General features: G+C 37.1%; 1 protein-coding gene and 1 long non-coding RNA gene across 3 annotated transcripts; one reads left to right on the plus strand and one right to left on the minus strand.

Annotated features, from left to right (window-relative positions):
• The first annotated feature begins 6547 nt into the window (after positions 1 to 6547).
• On the plus strand, positions 6548 to 10734 carry LOC127153590 (uncharacterized). The gene is made up of 4 exons (XR_007825293.1): positions 6548 to 7674; positions 8238 to 8307; positions 8474 to 8616; positions 10292 to 10734. It is a non-coding gene; the product is annotated as an uncharacterized LOC127153590 (long non-coding RNA).
• Positions 10735 to 12729: 1995 nt separating this feature from the next.
• LOC127153585 (uncharacterized) lies at positions 12730 to 16529 on the minus strand. Of its 2 annotated transcripts, XM_051094762.1 has the most exons (5): positions 16451 to 16529; positions 15542 to 15618; positions 13756 to 14097; positions 13295 to 13588; positions 12731 to 12939 (listed from the first exon to the last, which is right to left on the minus strand). In XM_051094762.1, exons 3-5 carry the CDS (start codon positions 14051 to 14053, stop codon positions 12800 to 12802), a joined length of 732 nt encoding a protein of 243 aa, XP_050950719.1. In that variant the 5' UTR covers positions 14054 to 14097; positions 15542 to 15618; positions 16451 to 16529; the 3' UTR covers positions 12731 to 12799. The 2 variants fall into 2 exon arrangements, with proteins under 2 accessions (XP_050950718.1, XP_050950719.1); XM_051094761.1 differs by lacking the exon at positions 15542 to 15618 and having other exon boundaries at positions 12730 to 12939; positions 16451 to 16522.
• Positions 16530 to 20870: the final 4341 nt, after the last annotated feature.

Genomic DNA, 20870 nt, shown 5'->3' on the forward strand with positions numbered 1-20870 from the left:
ATTGTTGAAATACATTTTTTTTTGTTCATTTTCAACCTTGTTAAATTGCATGATTTATTAATACCATTTAAAGAAAATGTGTATGTGAATAATAAAGTATTTTTATAAATCATGTTGTAGTCCAGTGAAAGCAGTCCTGTGGTGTATTATGGGTGATGATCAGTGATCTGTGTCAGATCTGTAGATGGTAGATGATCTGTGTGTATTCTGACAGACTTTTCTCATCTACAAAAACAAACACATGCTGATGTTGAGTGTATTTAACATCAGGTGCTGATTCTGCAACTTCACATTAATTATATAAAGCATATTTCTGATTTGCACATAAAAAGTCATTTTATGTCAGTTGTAGTAATACTTAACTTCTGGTGTTTCTTGGTTGCATGTCCTGCAGCAACAGCAAAACACACATGCAGAAATGAGCAGCAGCAGCACACAAATGGCTGAAAGTGGCAAGAAATATGAACAGTAGGCTGTTTCTGCAAAAAACAAAGAGAAAATAGTCAGTCCATTCATTCTGACTTTATTCAGACACAATATAAACAGAAAATTTGGAAAACAATTTTGAAAAAAAAAAAATATATTACTGCTGACATACCTGAACATGGCCCGCAAAGTCCACTGATGTTGAGATGTTTGGTCTGGTTGCTGATGGGACTGTTGATCACACAGCTGTAAGTGTTTTTATCCTGATATTCCACCTCCAGAGGTAGAGAGAGACTGATGCTGAGATCAGACACACTGATGCTGGACAATAAACTGTTTCCTTTGTACCAGGAGAGATTCACATCACTCACATTCACCACTGAACACAGCAGTGAACATTTAGACACGAATGATCCTGATGAGGATGAAAAACACTGTGAAGAATCACTGGTGATGGCAGGAGTGGGTAGAGGAGCTGGAAAACATGAAAGAGCAAGTATTACCTAATTATTATCATCAAAAAGCAATAAGATGATGCAGATGTTTTCTTGCAAGGCTAATAAAAAATAATAATTTTAAATGCAAGACTAAGAAAGAAATTAATGCTTGTACATCTACTCTAAAACAATGACTGATAATGAGCTTTTAGACACTTTTATACAGTATGCTAAGTTCAGACTAGAACTAAAAATAAACAATTATAGCATTAGTGATATTACTGTTTACTCACCATACACAGTAACACTGAAGCTCTTCAATGAGGTTATTCCATTGATGATGACAGTCAGTTTATAAAATCCAGTGTGTTCAGATCTGATGTTTCTGATTGTCAGTGATCCAGTCTGATTGTTCAACTGTAGTTTGTTTCTAAATCTCCCATCATTACTCTCAAAAATAAAGTTTATTTGGTCCCTTTTAATGATTTCAGCTATTCAAGTGTTTTGAGGTCCAAACGTCCACAGTAACTGATCATCTCTCCATACTTTAACATCAGTGTGTAACATGACAGATTCTCCCTCCATCACTGATACCAACTTTATTTCATCTGTCACAGCAACAAACACACCTAAAAGAGATTTTTCCCCAAAAAGGTAGTTTAGTTCAAATTAAAAGTGAGGAATTAATTTAACTAATTATGGCACATTTTTGTCACGCCTGGTTTTACAAAAATATTGATCATAACCTGAATTCAACAAAAGCAAGTTTAAAATTTAATCACTTACAGTTTGTGATGAACACACATAGAGAGAAAACAACAGACCCCATATTCTTTAAAATGTGTTCAAAAACAATTAACAGGAATTCAAGAATAATCCAGTTGCACAAGCTTTCTCCAACGAACACATCAATTCTTCTTAATGAGCTGTAAATGAACACACTGCTCACTATTACACAATGAAATGTTTGAGCCCAGACCCCATAAACTGGTCTAAAAAAAAAAAAAAAAAAAAAAAAAAAATACGCAGACCACAACAGATCTCAATAAAACTCTCAAACTGAGCTGCTACTGTGTCAAAGTGTATGAAGAGCCTTAAACAAACTTTTAACAGATAACTGTTTTGCAAGTGGGAGAAACTCTGCCAAGGACGGTCCCAAGCCCGGCTGCAAAAGGAGGAGGGTGGTCGCCGTGCCGACGCGACCAGAACCAGGAAACTGGGGAAACTAGGCACGAAACCGCATGGCCACCGAATCAACATTATTCGTTCAAGCTACCGCATCCGGGGGAGCCGATGCGATAGCACTGGGGACCCAGGGTGCTGTCGAGAAGTGGACTACTGGCCAAAGAAGAAGAACCATCGGAATTTCGCCTAAAGTGGCAATAAATTTGGGCGCTTGGAATGTCCGCACTGGTCATCATGTCGGCCAGAAAGAACTCATCGCCGAAGAACTCCGGCGATGTAACATCCAAGTCGCCGCTGTATCGGAACTTCGACTCGTGGGCTCGGGCACGACGATTGTTGCATCCCCAACCACTGACGTGACGACGATGCTGTATTTCTCTGGCGGTGAGAAGCGAGAAGCCGGTGTTGGTTTTATGGTCGATCATCGAACTTCCGCCAGCATCATTGCTTTCCAGCCAATCTCTGAGTGGCTTGCCGTTCTGACTATCGAGGGCACCGTCACAACACACGTCATTGCAGTCTACGCCCTAACCGAGACAAGCCCCGATACGAACAAAGACGACTTCTACGAACGCCTTCAGCTTATCCTGGACGCCACGCCAAAAACCGATCTTATCGTCATCGCTGGTGACCTAAACGCGCACGTCGGATCTGAAAGACTCGGCTGGGAGGCCACCTTGGGACGTTTTGGCCATGGAGAAATCAACGACAATGGACTTCGGCTCCTGTCCTTCGCGGCAGCCAATAACATGGTCATCGGGAACAGCATCTTCCAGCATCCTCTCAAGCACCGGCTCACCTGGAGAAATCCGAGTGGTAAAGATTCAGCGATGCTGGATTACGTCCTCATCAATACCCGATTTCGATCATCCCTTCAAGACGTCCGGGCGATGAGGGGCCCGGACTGTGGATCTGACCATTATCTTATCCGCGCCCGACTACGACTGAAGCTCCATTGTGCCAAACGAGCAGCACCAAAGTCACCTCGACTTGACTGGCGACAGCTAGCCAATGCTGACCGTCGCCAAGAATTCCAACTAGCCCTTTCGAACCGGTTTGCCCAGTTAGCCGACTCAGATGGCGTGGATGAAGAAGAGCAAAAGATCGCCGAGGCTATCATCGACAGTGCTCGTCCACTGTGCCCGCCTATTCGACGTCGAACGCAGCTCTGGATATCAGAGGAGTGCCTTGACCTGGTGGCCAAGCGGAAGAAGGCAAAGCTTGTCGACTTTGAACGGTATCGGCAACTAAATCGGGACATCCGTAGGATGATGAAGAGGGACCGTGAAGCCTACTGGGACCAAGTGGCTCATGATCTCGAAGAAGCAGCGTCGAGGCACGAGTACCGAACACTCTACCGCACGTTGCGTGATCTTAGTGGCAAGTCCAAGTCCATAAATGACAACATCAAGAAAGCCGATGGCACTTTTGTTCGCTCGGCGGCCGAACGCCTGCAACGTTGGAAGGAATTTTTCGACGGTCTCTATAATCACGACCCGCCTCAAGGCCCGCCTGTAGCGCCGCCAGTGATTGATCTACCACCCGTGCTGATGTCCGATGCCGAACCGACTCTCGAAGAAGTCAAGCTCGCTGTGTATGCCTTGAAAAATGGGAAGTCACCTGGACTGGATCAGGTTGCCGCGGAAGGAATCAAGGCCGGTGGCGACACCCTCCTCCCTCGACTCCACAACCTCATTAAGTTGATCTGGAGACTCGACAAAGTTCCAACAAGATGGAAGAAGGCCATCATCATCCCGATTCATAAGAAAGGTGACAGCCGAGAGTGCAATAACTATCGCGGAATCAGCCTTCTTTCAGTCGTCGGCAAAGTCTTCATGAAAATCCTGCAGTCGCGACTCCAAATGCATCGCGAACAGACGAGCTGAGAAGAACAAGCTGGATTCCGACCAGGGCGTGGATGTTGCGATCAGATCTTCGCCCTCCGGCAATTGGTCGAGCGATATATCCGATATGGACAGCGAACAGTGATTGCCTTCATCGACTTCAAATCCGCCTTCGACTGCATCGACTGGACGGCGTTGTGGAGAACGCTAGAGGCAGACCATGTCCCTCCGAAGATCATCAGTCTCCTTAAATCGGCGTACGATGGCTCAACAAGTCTTGTGCGTATTCGGAACGACCTCTCCGATGAATTCGAGATCAAAACAGGCGTCAGGCAAGGTGATGTAGCGTCCCCGCTGCTTTTTAACATTGTTATTGACGCGATCATGCGCAGAGTATTCAATGGTCGCCGCGGGGTTCAATTCGCAGATGACCAATTCGTAACAGACCTCATGTTCGCCGACGACAGCGCCATCTTTGCGCAGGATGATGCCGAAGCCACGGACATCCTCTATGACATCGCCCGCCACGCTCGACCCTATGGCCTCAAGATCAGTGCCGAAAAGACTAAGGTCATGACAACCGATGGATCACCAGCAATTGTATATCTTGAAGATGTGCACCTGGAACAAGTGCAAAAATTTAAGTACCTCGGCTCATTGATCCAAGAGAAGAAAATTGCAGCGACGGCGGACATTCACTCAAGAATCGGACAAGCGACGGCTGCTTTCGCCTCCCTCCGACGGTGTGTCTGGAGGAAATCCAACGTCATTCTTTCTACGAAGATCCGCCTGTATCGATCGATGATACTCCCAATTCTCCTCTATGGATCTGAAACCTGGGTCATTCTCAAGCAAGACCTCAACAAGCTCGAGGTATTTCAAATGCGATGCCTGCGACAAATCCTCCAAGTCTCCTTGCGTGACCGCATTAGCAACAACGAGATACGCCACCGATGCCATGATCAACCATCAATTGACGAACAAATTCAGAGACGGCAATTGCGATGGTTCGGCCATGTTTGCCGCATGAGCGATCATCGATTGCCGCATCGTCTGCTATGGCGGCAGTGCCCTGACCACTGGAGGATTAGACGCGATGCGCCGAAGAAGATATGGGTCAAACAGATCGAACACGACCTTAAATCACGTCGTCTCAACTTCGAGCAAGCAAAAACTGTAGCCACGGATCGACAGGCTTGGAAGAAAATTGTTGGTGAAATCGATACCCCTGCGGCACCCACAGCAGTGTATTGGCTTCGAGGACGACCCTCCCCGCCGACCGCCAGCTAGGGACCAAAGAAGAAGAAGAAGCAAGGGGGAGAGCTATACATTCTGACTTTTTATTTCAACAGTTTCATTTCTCTAAAATATTACATATATGATTACAAGAAATATCTTAATCTTTCACTTATTGCTTCATCTCGCTTACAAACCACATCCTGTGAAACCAAAAGGCTGTTAACCACAGTTAACAGAGAAACATAATCTAATCACATGACTGAAAATAATGTCTGATTTTGAAAAATCATTGAAATAAATATATAAAATGTTATACATCTGGACATTATTGTGACATAAAGAAGCAAACATGAATGAACACAGAGAGTATGTTTTAGTTTGTTTATTTTTCAGCAAACACAAACTTACAGCCATTAAATTTACACCACAGTAAAAACATCAGGTACAAAAGAACAAACCTGCTTGAGTACAAATGCTAAAACCTATTGCTATCAAACAATTTCAGTGAACACAATACTTCAAGAAGTTCATGCTAGTAAAGTCAGCCTTTTTCACTCAGCTCTAATGATGAGTTTGACTAACTACTGGTTCAGATCGTATTTTGTCAAGAGCGCCATCTGGCGTCGAAAAAACCGCATTATACAGACTAGTTTCAAAAACATGCAAGACTGTATTCTTTAGTAAACCTAGATTAACAGTGCATTATTTATTGTAGTTTACATAATGTCAGCATTCTTTACGGGAAAGCAAATGTGTGGCACTAGGCATACTTCTTAGTTCTAATTCTTACTGCATACTTCTTCATACATCTTTTTACTTTGTACTGAACACCGTGCTGAAAAAAAACCAGCTAAAACCAGCTTAAGATGGTTGGCTGGTTTTAGCTGGTTTAAGCTGGAAGTAGCTGGTTTTAGCTGGTCTCCCAGCCTGGCCAAGCTGGTCAAGCTGGTCTCCCAGCCAGGCTGATTTTAGCTGGAAGTAGCTGGTTTTAGCTGGTCTCCCAGCCTGGCCAGGCTGGTTTCAGCTGGTTTAAGATGGAAATAGCTGGAAATAGCTGGAAGTAGCTGGTTTAAGATGGAAGTAGCTGGAAGTAGCTGGTCTTAGCTGGTCTCCCAGCCTGGCCAGGCTGGTTTTAGCTGGTTTAAGCTGGAAGTAGCTGGTTTAAGCTGGAAGTAGCTGGTTTTAGCTGGTCTCCCAGCCTGGCCAGGCTGGTTTTAGCTGGTTAAGCTGGAAGTAGCTGGAAGTAGCTGGTTTTAGCTGGAAGTAGCTGGTCTTAGCTGGTCTCCCAGCCTGGCCAGGCTGATTTTAGCTGGTTTAAGCTGGAAGTAGCTGGTTTTAGCTGGTCTCCCAGCCTGGCCAGGCTGGTTTTAGCTGGTTAAGCTGGAAGTAGCTGGAAGTAGCTGGAAGTAGCTGGAAGTAGCTGGTTTTAGCTGGTCTCCCAGCCTGACCAAGCTGGTGTCCATTTGACCTAATTACAAATTAATCAGTTTGTTTCACTTACTGACAAGATTCAATTCAAGGTAAGTTTAGTATCATAATCAGGTAGGCTAGATGATACCTCTTAAATTATTCTAGTTGTTAATGATAATATAATTTTAATATAATTAAAAAAGACACGTGTTGAAAAACGTGACAAATTTTTGAACTTTTATAAGGAAACAGCCAAGCGAACAAAACTAAATTAATGTTATAATAAATCAATGAAATGTGCAATGTGAAATGTGAAATGTATTTTTATTTTGTTTATTTATTTATTTATTTTTTTTTACATGATTCCCAATTATTTATATTCACAATTTCTAATATTTGTAGAGGCTTTACATTTTTTTATTTCAAATGTAATAATTAGCAATTCATTACATTTTATCTTTGAAACAAATCTGTTACATGACTGCATTAATTTAAGTTTCTTAAGGGTCAAGATCTCACTTTATCTGCATCTCATGTGCTCCATAAAGGTTTTAGTTGGTCTCCATTTGACCTAATTACAAATTAATCAGTTTGTTTCACTTACTGACAAGGTTCAATTCAAGGTAAGTTTAGTATCATAATCAGGTAGGTTAGATGATACATCTTAAATTATTCTAGTTGTTAATGATAATATATCTGAGAAGAGTCTTAAATAAATTGTAGTATAAAGTATAGCATAAAATAAAGCTAGCACTCAAAAAATAAGCATAGAACTCAAATCAGATTAAATTATTGTCTGAAGAAATACATTCACCATAGTTGTATGACCAAATATAGTCAGCTGTTTTATTTTTAAGGAGTGTTTTGGTATTAGATTTTTACACAAAATATAAATTAAACAAACACAGTCTTTATATTATAGATAACAATCACCTGCAATTAAAAAACACTAGGAGAAAAAAAAAAACGATATCTTTAACAAGAAGTGCTTAAAGCATAATCTGATCACGTGGATCACGTGGTGGTTTGACACAAACGTACAGCATATTGCTGTAAATTTTAAATTTACAGAGGCGGGATTTTCTTCAACGGTCGACATTCGGGAGCAGCAATAAGTACGATTCACAACTGCGGTAAGTGATTTATTTCACTTTTAATTTGTCATGTTTGGTAACTGCAGTAGTGTATTAAGGTGTCTACATTCGCGGTAACCGCAGATTAACGAATCCTCCGTCCGCGGGGCGTGAGGGAGACTTGTGCCGGGTTTAAGGAGCGCGGTCGCGGGAGGATTTCACACATTCCCCGGCCTCATAGCGGCTATAGGCGGAAAATCTCTGGGTTCCTACGGTAATAATTACACGCTTCATCGACAGCAGTTGTGATTCACGGGAACGTCGTGTTGTTCAGCACACTTTCTCGTTATTATTTTATGATGTAAATCAAATTTGCACAAGCAGTCATCTGTAAAAACAGGGGCGCCGAAATGAAACGCGTGACGTTACTTAAGTCTCGCAACTCACGGCCTGTCACGTAAACTCTGAACGGTGCTGTTAAAGCGGTTAACGTAAGCAGAGAGATGTGCGAGAACCTTTGATAACTCGCTAATTCGCTTATTGTTTGATTTTAATGCTTTTTGCTAACTTTGGTTTAAAGAATGAGTTAATCCAGCCCATGTTTTTGTCTGGCCTTTTCGCAGCATACGGTATATTCACTCCAGAGTAACCTTACCAGGAGTACACAGATGGTGATGTGGAGTTAATTCAAAGGTAATGTTGCATTCTAAGAATTTGAATACCTGAATTTTACATGTAGATATGTTAGATGTTTCTCAACTCCAGAAGAGAGACGATTTTTAAGGGAGAATGATTCAGATATCTCAAAAGCTAAAACTAATGTGAATTACATATTGTTTGTTTCCTGACTGATTTGTAGATATTGCAGAGGAGCTAAGAAGTCGAAAGGAAAAGTGCCATCTAAAACAACAGGGCAAATGGTACAGAAGAAACCGGTTGAAGTGAACTCAAGTTGCCACTCTTCTTTGCAAAGTGAAGGATTGTCAGCAGAATTTCTGAAATGTAAGACATACACACATACCAAGATCTCCTTTTTCCTTTTATTATATTCTTTTATTATCTACATTGCCGTTCAATAGTTTGGGATTAGTACGATTTTTTATGTTTTTTAATAAATAAGTCTCTTCTGTTAATCAAAGCTGCATTTAATTGATCAAAAATACAGAAAATAAATTGAAAAAAAAGTAATGTTGTGAAATATTATTGCAATTTAAAATGTAGTTTTTTGGGGGGTTTTTTGTCTATTTTAATATACTTTAAAATGTAATTTATTTCTGAATTTTCATTTTTCGTAATGTCTTTTCATTACTCCAGTCTCACATGATCCTTTATAAATCATTGTAATATGCTGATTTATTATCAATTTTAGAATAGAATAGTTTTTTTGTTTTTTGTTTTTTTTTTGGAACCTATGATACTTTTTTCAGGATACTTTAATGGATAAAAAAAGGTTTTTTTGTTGTGTGTTTTTTTTTTTTTTTTTTTTTTTTTTTTTTTTTACTTTTATCCAACAAGTATGTGATAAACTGAAATTGATAGTAAAGACTTCTATTGTTAGATAAGATTTCTATTTTCTGTTTTCTATTTGTTGAGAGGTAATCTAATTTTTCTATTCATTCATGCATGCACTATATGTAATCATTTGGCCTGCCCATGACTAAAAATTTCTGGTCAACTTAAATTATAATAAACTATATAATTTATAATAATGAACCTTTAATTGCCTATAGCCCATCAGCACTCAAGCGCACACAAAGCTTGCCACAGAACACTGGCAGAAGTAATGATTATGAATGTGTCAGGTAAAGAAAAAAGCAAAAAAGACTGCCTTAACATTATAATAATTCATTAATATGTGTTTTCTGTATTTTTGGCTGCAGTGATAAAGTCGATAACACTTGTCATCTCTACAGTGGATGTGCACGTTTGATTGAATGGATTAAACAATCTGAAAATATTTGTTTTCCATTTTAACTGGCTTATTTAAAAGTAGACATTTCGCTTTCTATAGATACATTTTTTCATGTCTGTGAAGTAAGCATGGAGTTTCTGTTTTTTTGACACCCTCAAGTTCATGTGTGTGTGTATATATGTGTATATATATATATATATATATATACACACACACACACACACGTTGGGTTTACATGTTTTATGGGGACATTCCATAGGCGTAATGGTTTTTATACTGTACAAACTGTATTTTCTATCACCCTACACCTACCCTACACCTAAACCTAGCCCTCACAGGAGACTGTGCACACATTTACTTTTTCAAAAAAACTCATTCTGCATGATTTATAAGCCTGTTTCCTCATGGGGACCTCACAAATGTCCCCACAAGGTCAAAATTTACTGGTATTACTATCCTTGTGGGGACATTTGGTCCCAACAACGTGATGAATACCAGGTGCACACATGCACACATATACACACACACACACACACATGTATACACACACTTCCATTTGGATATATAAATTTTATCTTTATTTTAGCAATAAAAGGAACAACTATCAGGGGCATGTTTCTAAATTATTGCAGGCTATGTCTGGGATAAAAAAGGGAAAAATACAACAAAGACATGACACTATAGTTTTTTTTTGTTTTTTTTTTAAGTAGTTTTACTTGTTGAAAATTAATAATCTAAATTATTTCTTTTTTAAATCTGTTTCAGTGACTGGCGGAAACAAAGGGAGCCTGAAAGAAGAGAGAGAGAAGAGGGAGAAACAAGTGGGGCATTACATATCCCAAAAAAATACAAGATATAATAAAAAGAAAAGAAAAATGAAAATGCATAATATGTTTAGAATTCTACTATTGTTCATCTTCACCATTAATCCTTAAAATAGTTTTAGAATTGTAATCATTCCAATTATTTTGTAAATATTTTGTAAATATTTGTTATTAAAGGGGCTGTAAGATCAAATAAAAATTGTTTTAATGGTTCCTTGTGGTCCTGCAGATTATTAAAAGTAAACATATTACTTATTTGTTTCATTATTTGTCAGGAAAATTGGGGCAGACACTACGTAATCAATCCATCATCAGAAATTTTGACTAGCTAAGACCAGCCTGACCAGCTTAAACCAGCTAAGACCAGCCTGGCTGACCAGCTAAGACCAGCCTGACCAGCTTAAACCAGCTAAGACCAGCCTGGCTGACCAGCTAAGACCAGCTTAAACCAGCTAAGACCAGCCTGGCTGACCAGCTAAAAAGACCAGCCTGACCATCTTAAACCAGCTAAGACCATCTTAAACCAGCTAAAACCAGCTAAGACCAGCCTGGCTGACCAGCTTAAACCAGCTAAGACCAGCCTGACCAGCTAAGACCAGCCTGGCTGACCAGCTAAAACCAGCTTGACCAGCTAAAAAAGTGGCCAAAACCCCTCTAAAAACAGCTATGACCAGCCTGGGAGACCATCTTAAACCAGCTTGACCAGCTTAAGCTGGTTTAAGCTGTTTTTTTTTCAGCAGCGCACTACCTGGCTAAAACTTGTTCTTGGCAATTATAATTCTACAATGCTCAAAGCAGTGTAAATTCATACATTTTACATCAATAATCAAACCAATCTGAGATTACTGTCTTAAACGGATTGTACTTATACTGATAGGCAGCAATAAATGACACATAACATGTTTTAATGACATTAGCTTTAGCATAGTTGTTTTTAGCTAAAACGTTGTTTAAATTACTTCTTTAGAATACACAAACAATTTTTAAAGCTGTCGATTGAGAATTATGCCTTTTGTCACACAGATGGTGTAGTTCAAATTATCTACCAGCAGGGACCGACTTTATCATGGTACATGTAAAACTCAAAAAAATAGCCAGCAGATGGAGCCTCAGAACAGCGATTATACATGTATTCAATAGTACTGTGTGTTTGTTTAATACACGTTATTTAATACATGTTAATGGTTTTTCAGTTTTTTTTTTTTTTTTTTACTTTTCTTCCTTTTTTGATGTCTTTTTCGTATTGTTTATCACGACTATGGTATCATTATCAGAGCTTAGTGTAATGTGGATGGCTTTGAAAATATTTAGCTATACTAAACGCACATTCAAGTCAAGACATGATTGTTATGAATAAAGCTGTGCAGCTGCAGACAGCGCGATCAAAAATGCATGAGGAGTCAAGTTAACTTGGCAGCAAGGCACTTATAGTGCAATACTCGATTGTCTGTTGTGAATACTATGAAATAGATTTAATAGCAGTTTAACTTTTATGTTTCAAGGTTTTTCTATACTATCATATGTCACAACATGATCTGTGCTAATAAACTAAGTGCTGTAATAATACGGTCTGAATGATTATAAACTGAAAGCCACCTCTGAATACTCAGTCTGATTCTGTCCATTAGTCTCCTGTAAGAAAAAAAACACACATCATATGCTTTGAAGCACAAAGATTTAGAAACTCAAAGCAGCAAATTCACAAAATAATACAAATTTAGAAAAATAAATATTGTAAGTCCAAATTTTACCAAGGCTTGGAAATTAAAACATGGAATTAAATATCATTGGATCCAAAATCAGAGCCATTGCACTCAAAAGGATCAACAGACCATGAGCATCATTTTTGAGATATTGTCATATCTGAACAAGATAAAATACATTTTACTGTTTTAGGGCAGGTTTCATTATTCATGTTGCAAAAGAAAACAAGCAAGAATCAGCACAATAAGAAAAAGCCCAGTTTTTTCGTAAAAGTGCAGATAATAACAAAAATATCTTACCATATCCTGAGTTCTGTTTGTAGTAAATGTTGGATCAGTATAATCCACCTCCTCCACTGCAGTCTGAGCTGTTTAAAGCACACACACACACACACACACATTTGTTTTTTGTGAATTGTGGGGACTTGCATAGACTTCTATAGTTTTTATACTGACTAAACGATATTGTCTATCCCCTAACCCAACCCAAACCCTAAACCTACCCCTTACAGGAAACATGTTTCCATCATTACATTTTCAGATGAACATCATTTACTATTTTTAATAATTTTTTTAACATTGTGGGGAAAGCAGGCCGAATGAAAAAATGAAAAAATGAATGAAAAAATTCAGGTTTCACTATCCTTGTGAGCACAATGTAGCAAAAACAAGTACACACACACACACCTTAAATGAAGGTTACAAGATTTTATTGGCACTTTTGTGCACTATTATGTCATAAACAGTCAATACTTGCTTTCTTGTGCTGTTTCTTTGCAGATCCTGCGGTGACAGAATATCTTCATAGCTAATACTGAGCTCACTAGCAGCAGCAGCAGAAATACAGCAGCAAATATCAGTGGTTTGACAATCACAGGTCGAACATCTGCAATGAATAAAGAGAAATCAGTCATTACGGTCCATTCATTTCACCAGACTTCAATCAAGGTGAAACAACAGCAGATCTTGTGGGGTATATATCATAAAAAGATGCAACTAAATAAACCAAACTAAAAAAAAACTTTGATAATCAATTAATCTGCCAATTATTTACCTCAAACATGTTATGTTTCTATCACTTATAGATATAACACATAATATAACAGTAAAGTGCAGTTTATGTGCTAAGATACAGCTCAGGCACAAATATGTGACAATGTGAGTTCAACAACTTTCATGAATCATTTAGTGACAAACCTAAACAACAGTATTAACCAACGTAGTTTGGTGAAAAGATGTACCTGAACATGTCTGACAGACATCAGTGCTATTGAGAAGTTTAGTCTGGTTAATGGATGAATAAGCAACTGCACAGCTGTATGAATCATCTAGACACTCAATCTCCAGAGGTAGAGAGAGACTGATGCTGAGATCAGACACACTGATGCTGGACAATAAACTGTTTCCTTTGTACCAGGAGAGACTCACATGACTCACATTCACCACTGAACACAGCAATGAACATTTCTGCTCTGATGATTTTTTTGATACAGGAAGGTTTTGAGGAGAATCACTGATGACAGGAACAGGAAGACCTGAAATATAAAAGAAAAAAATATTTTAGGAAAAAAAAAAACAATTACTAAAATGAATGTGTGTTCAGATCCTTAATGATAGATTTTTAAAAAAAAAAAAGCCCAGATTAAAAAAAAAAAAAAAAAAAAAAAAATTTGAACATTTTGATATGATTTATTCATCTCACCGTAGACAGCAATACTGAAGCTCTTGTGTTTGACGTCTCCTTTCATGATCTGTACTTTATAAAGTCCAGAGTGCAATTTGTTGATGTTTGTGATGGTCAGAGATCCTGTCTGCTCATCTATCTGGAGTCTGCCTCTGAATCTCTCATTATTCTCTTTATTGTCATGCATAGAGATGATCTGTTTATAGATTTCAGCTATATGAGTCTCTGAACTGTTATGTCTAAATGTCCACACTATCAGATCATCTCTCTGTATTTCAGTAACATCAGTTTTTAAAGTGACAGAATCTCCCTCCATCGCTGATATTGTCACAGTTTCATCTGTATCAACAACAGACACACCTGAAACAAAACAGTCAAAAAATAACAAATCACAGAATCTCATCTCAGATGTACTTCATTAAAAAAAAAAAAAAAAATACTATTGAAATTTCAAAACTTTGAAGTATAAATGATAAAAACACATCAGATACAAGGAGTATCCTAACATGACCTCCACACCCAACACTCAAAAAAATAATTCATTGGATGAACTTAATTAAGGGCAGGATTTCCATCCAATAAATATGTGTAACCCCAACTCATAAAAATTAAATTCATGCAATGAAATTTAATTGAGTTGAGCCAACTCAATTTGATCAAATATAGTTTAAATGAAATTGATACATTTATGAAGTTAATATTTTATGCTCAAACTAAAACATTTAACTGGAAAACAAATAACTAGACAGAAATCCTTCTACACTCAAAAAATTACACATTTGATACTTAAATTTAGGCATTAACCAGCTTGTTAGGCATTAGCCATAAGATGGCTTTCCATGGCATGCCCAAAGTAGTTGTTTATTTTATTATTAGTCCTCAACCCAAGCTCATGCTCTACACTTCACCACAATGGTAACCCCCCAAAACATTAACTCTTCAGAAACTGTTTTAAACACAAACATTAAAGAGGTCTCCCTATTGTATAAAATAACATTTTATTTCAACATTTACTCTCTTTGTACAAAGCATGCAAAGCATGATGGGAAGGGGAAATTCACTTCCTAGTTACACAAGTAAAATAATTTATGTACTCTCAACTCAAATTAATTAAGTGAAGTGTTTGAAAAAATTGTGTTGGATTAACTTAATTTACTTAAGTAAATTGAACAAGCATCAAATGGTATTTTTGGTCTATTTAATTGAAGCATGTTCTTTCAAAATGAAAATACTGAGTTGTACCAAAATGCAACTGTTTCAAGTCAGTTTAACATAATGCAAGTGTATAAATGGGAAACCTAACACAATGGTGTTAAATGAAAAGGATTTTTTTTAAATAATCTGAACAGTGTTGAAGAATCATTTTTATGAGTGAAGGAGATAATTATTTACCATTTTGTGTTGACCTTGAGCTCTTTTTCTAGTGTGATGGATTCTGGGAGAAAGAATATGACTGAATTTGTTGCAAAACATTTTAAAGGGGTCATCGGATGCCCATTTTCCAAAAGTTGATATGATTCTTTAGGGTCTTAATGAAAAGTCTATAATATACTTTGGTTAAAATTTCTCAGTGGTAATGTAAAAACACCCTTTTAGCCTGGTCAAAATCAGCAAATCAGCCTATTCTATTGCATGTTCCTTTAAATGCTAATGAGCTCTGCTCACCCCCCCCTCTCTTATCTTCTTTTATACTGTGGAGTGATGAGCTGATCTTTTTACTTCAGCGCATTTAGCCGCAAAACTTGCTAGCAGATTATTATCAAGGGCGATTTGCAAAGAAGCATAAAAAACCCCTTATACTCACTTCTACTGTTGGTGAAGCTGGATCATGAATGATTCACGGGAACATAGAAGCATTTAGGTAGACCAGGGGCGCATTCCCTTTACAAACAAAAGTAAGGTTAATCATCTGAGTCTTCAGCAGTTCAGATGTGGGGAGTAAACGAGGTGGTATGTGAAGAAGCTGAGAATGGCTTGATTTGAAAAAGGGTATTTTTTACAAATTGAATAAAAACCATTGGGTGGATTTTTATCATTATAAGGTGGATGTGTACACACACTGCCAACACACATTTATGTTCAAACAACATGTAAAAGTGAATTTTGCATCCAATGACCCCTCTAAAGTTAAAATTAGATTTCATATAAAATATGAACGAGTAAAATATGAGATGAAAATACTACAATAAAAGTGGCTTTGATTTAGTTGGAGCTAAACTCTTTTTAATAAGAGCTGGACCTTGAGCTCAGCTGAGAATCCCTGGTTTATGGTTTATGGTTTTATCAACACATTTGTACATTTGTATTAAAATAAATAAATAAATAAATAAATATTCCCTGATTAACCAAGCTTTACATAAAACTAACAAAACAAGCTCTAATTTAAGAAAATATATTATGCAAACATCTCATATGTAATTATATTAAATTATTTGTTAATTGTATTCAACAGATTTTTTTTTTCACTTTTTTGTTTCACTTTAAATGAAACACTGCAAGTGTATTGCAAAAGGTGTTTCATGCATGTTTGCCCTAAGTTTTTGAGGATTTACAACGTTCTGTCATGCAGACATCACCAGCGTTTTATTTTGCGAATAATTTGGGGAAGCAGTTAGTTAAACTGATTCAACGTTTAGAAACGCTTCGTTGGTCCCATCACTATATAAGACTAAGCTACATAAAATGAGGCCATAAAAATAAATTTGTAACTTACCATCTAAAAGCCAGAAGTAAAAACAGATAAATGAGTAAACCATATTTCTCAACAGCTCAGACAGATTGTAATCTGTTTACGCACATGAATGAAATGGGGGCTCTGTGCCCACGTGCTATAACAGAGTACGAGGCGGGGCTCTAGGTGGGTTAAAAAAATGTAGGCTTAAAAAAAAAAAAAAAAAAAAAAAAAAAAGGAAAAGAAAAGAAAAAAAGAGCGACAGAAAGAAAGAAAAAGTCACTAAAATGTAATTTAATTTTTAATTGAATGTATTTGTACCTTTTATATATTAAAACAGTCCAGTGCAGGGCTCTAACTTCCTTGCGTACCGCCAAAGTCACAGCATTAGCGGTTCTGCTTTTTGGCATCAAAAGGTTGCAGGCAAGCTCATTTTGCGCTTGTTTGGACAAGCTTGCTGTCTATAAACGCGTTATGGCAGCAAGGGCTCATTTTAATCATACAAATTAAATGCAATGTAAGGATGATAATAACAATTGTAAGGTTGAGTATAGATCAAAATATTGATATTTTAATAGATAGATAGATAGATAGATAGCTTTTGGAGTTAAAAAAGATAATGGTCTTAGTAGAACAAATGTATTTATTCCACAATATGCAATCAGACAATACACTGTTAAAAAATAAATAAATAAAAAAAAAAAAAACTGTAGAGAGAGTGAAAAAATAAGAGTTTATTTTCTAATAGACTAATAAATTAACAAGAGAATGTTATATATAATCAGATGCTTGTAATTGTTTTGTAGGAAGTTGTGAACTACCTTTGCCTTTGCAAACACAAGTATATACACTGCAGAAGGTGGTAGCTGACAGTAAGCCACGATTTCCTGTAACTCAGACAGCATCTTTGTTTAAATGTACAGGTGCAAAAAAAAAAAAAAAAAAAAAAGAATATCATGAAATCATGAAAAAGTAAAAAAAAAAAAAAGTTAAAAAGTGAATATATTCTAGATTCATTACATGTAAAATAAAACATTTCAAAAGTTTTTAGTTTTAATTTTGATGATTAGAATGTACGCCTCATGAAAGTCAAATATCCAGTATCTCAAAATATTACAATATTTACATTTGAGTTTCATTAAGTGACCATCCCTACATTATAAATTCCAGGTATCTCTTGTTCTTTGAAACCACACTAATGCTGCTTGGCAGTGGTCCAGGAGACAATCATTGACACCCTCCACAAAGACAGTAAGTCACAGAAGGTCATTACTGAATGGGGTGGCTGTTTACAGAGTGCTGTATTAAAGCATATTAAATGCAAAGTTGACTGGAAGGAAGAATTTGGGTAGGCAAAGGTCCACAAGCAACAGGGATGACCGTAAGCTTGAGAATACTGTCAAGTAAAGCTGATTCAAACACCTGGGAGAGCTTCACAAGGAGTGGAATGAAGCCGGAGTCAGCGCATCAAGAGTCACCATGCTCAGACTTCTTCAGGAAAAGGGCTACCATGCCACTTCTGAAACAGAAACAACGTCAGAAGCATCTTACCTGAGCTAAGGAGAAAAAGAACTGGACTGTTAGTCCAAAGTTCTCTTTTAAGATGAATGTAAATTTTGCATTTCATGTTGAAATCATGGTCCTAAAGTCTGGAGGAAGACTGGAGAGGCACAGAATCCAAGCTGCTTGAAGTCAGTTGTGAAGTTTCTGAAGTCATTGATGATTTGGGCTGCTGTGACGTCTGCTGGTGTTGGTCCATTGTGTTTTATCAAGTGTAAAGTCAATGCAGCCATCTACTAGGAGTTTTTGGAGCAATTTATGCTTACATCTGCTGACAAGCTTTATGGAGATGCTGATTCCCTTTTTCAGCAGGACTTTGCACCTCCCCACAGTGCAAAAAAAAAAAAAAACGCTTCCAAGTGGTTTGCTGACCATGATATTACTGTGCTTTATTGGCTAGCCAACATGCCTGACCTGAACCCCACTGAGAATCTATGGGATATTTTCAAGAGAAAGATGAGAAACAGTCGATCCAACAATATACAAATGAATAATAGAATAATAGAATAGTAATAAGAATAATAAAAAAAAAAAACTTTTCATGATATTCAAATTTTTTAGATGCACCTTGGAAATAAATCTGTTAAATAAATAAACAAAAATAAGACCAGACGACAAATGCAATGTAACCTACAACTGTTAATACTTAATAAATGAATAAATAAATAATTCCACACAAAAAAGATGAAGATACTAAACTGCTTCAGATGATAATTATTGATATATTTATACTATCAACATTAGCAGTTAGCATTTAGAGTAAGACTGTTTATTCCGATGCTAAAGATAAGTGACACAAGCTACCCTTTAACAGACCACCAACCTGCCTATACACTGAAAGCATGTGCATAGCCATACAATCAATAGCCTTTGGCCAACAGACTTAGAGAATACCACAGATTATTTCACCTTGACTCAATAACTGAGCTGTAGTGTGTGAAAGTACAAGAAGAACCTTTTGTTTATTCTGCTTCTGGCATACAAACAAACAAATAAACAAAATAAATATACATGAAATGTGTACCATGCAAGATCATTAGAATATTTTCTTTTTAAACCCATTTTGTTTACATTTTTATTTGCAATTACATTTGTGATGTTACATACTGTAACACTGGCCCACTTGACTTTCATTGTATGGACCAGAAGAAAAAATAATCTTCAAAATATCTTCTTTTAGGTTCCACAGGAGAAAGTAAGTAGTTTATAACAACATGATGGAGAGTGAACTATCCCTTTAAGAGAATGGAAAAAGTGTTGTGTGGCTGTTTGCATCTCTTACAAAAACCACATCCTGTAAAACGTCACTCAAAAAAAAAAAAAAAAATCTCATCACACAATTGGGTCATACTCAGAAAATACTATAAAAAAATCATTTAATCAATCATCATTCAAAAACATTATTAAATCTAACTTAAAAAAATAAATAAATAAATAAATATAAATTTAATAGATTTTATACATTATAGATTTAATAATGTTTTTGAATTGATGGAAAAATCACAACAAACATGTTTGAACTGCCTTTTCGTCCTCTGAACTTTTACGTACTAAACTTTTTGTAATAATTTTATTTGTAATCATTTTGCACACTTGCTTGACCTTGCACCAATGTTTTACAAAAATAAATAAATAAATAAAATTAAAAAAAAAAATGAGTAAAAATACATAAACAGTAAAGTTTATAGTGTAGAAGCAGTGTATTCAGTGAAAAAGGAGAACTTTTTGTTTTTCTGAACCCTATAATTTCAGAGGGTTGCATTTGAAAACACACACTGCCCTACTATTGTCATGTCATGGTGTGCGGGAAATGAGGAGTGATGACGAGAAGGTCCAGAACAGGCACATTTATTAGACAATCCACACAACAAGCAGGAATGGACAGGAACAGCAGGGAATCCAATGTAAAAACGACACGGAAAGACTTTGAATGAACGGAGCGACATCAACAGAATGACATAAAGTGACTTACAAAAAGACAGTAAGAACCGACCACCAAACGGTGAACACAACCTAACTTAAATACACAGACTAATCAGACGAGGACAGGTATAATCGATTAAACAGTGACATAATAATAGAAGACAGAACAGGAAGACCAAATAAGGGCATACATGGGGAAAAACACAAAAACAGTCCACAGAGGTGTGACAACTATAGTGTATTGTAAAATATTATATGAAAAGATGTCCAAATTCACAGTACTCATATAACAGTCAAAGAAAAATACCAGAAGACCTACTATTTGATGTGTGCATCTGATGGAAACTATCCCATGAGGACACAGGAGAGGATTTGTGAATGTAAGTATGTAGTCTGGATTACATTCATTGCTACCCATATTCATACTATATAGAACATACTTTTATTCATACTATATAGAACATACTTTTTAACAGTCGCAGTGTAAGTACTTGTTCAAAAGAAAAACATACTGTATGATTTTGGATGCAGCCTAAGGTTTATAGATAAGTCTATAAGCTTCAGCTGAACATGTGTAACCCCTTCTGGTTCTCATGTTCGACTCTCCTGGAAAAGATCACATACAGACAGTTTACAGAGTTCATCCATGTACTGTATTTACTAGAAAGACCAAAGATAAATGAGAAAACACCAGACAGACATGAATCGATGCTCATCCGTTAACAACACTGACATTCATCTCAACAGCTCGTCTTGAACTGATGGCTTTACAATCAATAAATGACTTTGAGGTTGTCACGAATCTGGCCGGTGACCTTCGGTCTGCTCACCACCAGATGTCGCCCTCTCACTCCATTGACATTCACATTACACTGACTGTTACACCACACTCGGACTATGTTCCCCATCAGCCATTGGGCTGATCACCTTCATCCAATCAGACACAGCATATAAAACCTTGCCAGCTGCTGAGTATTAC

The sequence above is a fragment of the Labeo rohita genome, chromosome 22 (assembly GCF_022985175.1).
Source record: "Labeo rohita strain BAU-BD-2019 chromosome 22, IGBB_LRoh.1.0, whole genome shotgun sequence".
Lineage (NCBI taxonomy): Eukaryota > Metazoa > Chordata > Actinopteri > Cypriniformes > Cyprinidae > Labeo > Labeo rohita.

Bases quoted from the DNA above. Each gene is read 5' to 3' on its own strand.
- LOC127153585 (XM_051094761.1), bottom strand. From the start codon at position 16,493: ATGGTTTACTCATTTATCTGTTTTTACTTCTGGCTTTTAGATG. The intron at 14,098-16,450 runs GTAAGTTACAAA...GTTTTGTTTCAG, and splicing joins TTACTTCTGGCTTTTAGATG to GTGTGTCTGTTGTTGATACA. The intron at 13,589-13,755 runs GTGAGATGAATA...TTTATATTTCAG, and splicing joins CTTCAGTATTGCTGTCTACG to GTCTTCCTGTTCCTGTCATC.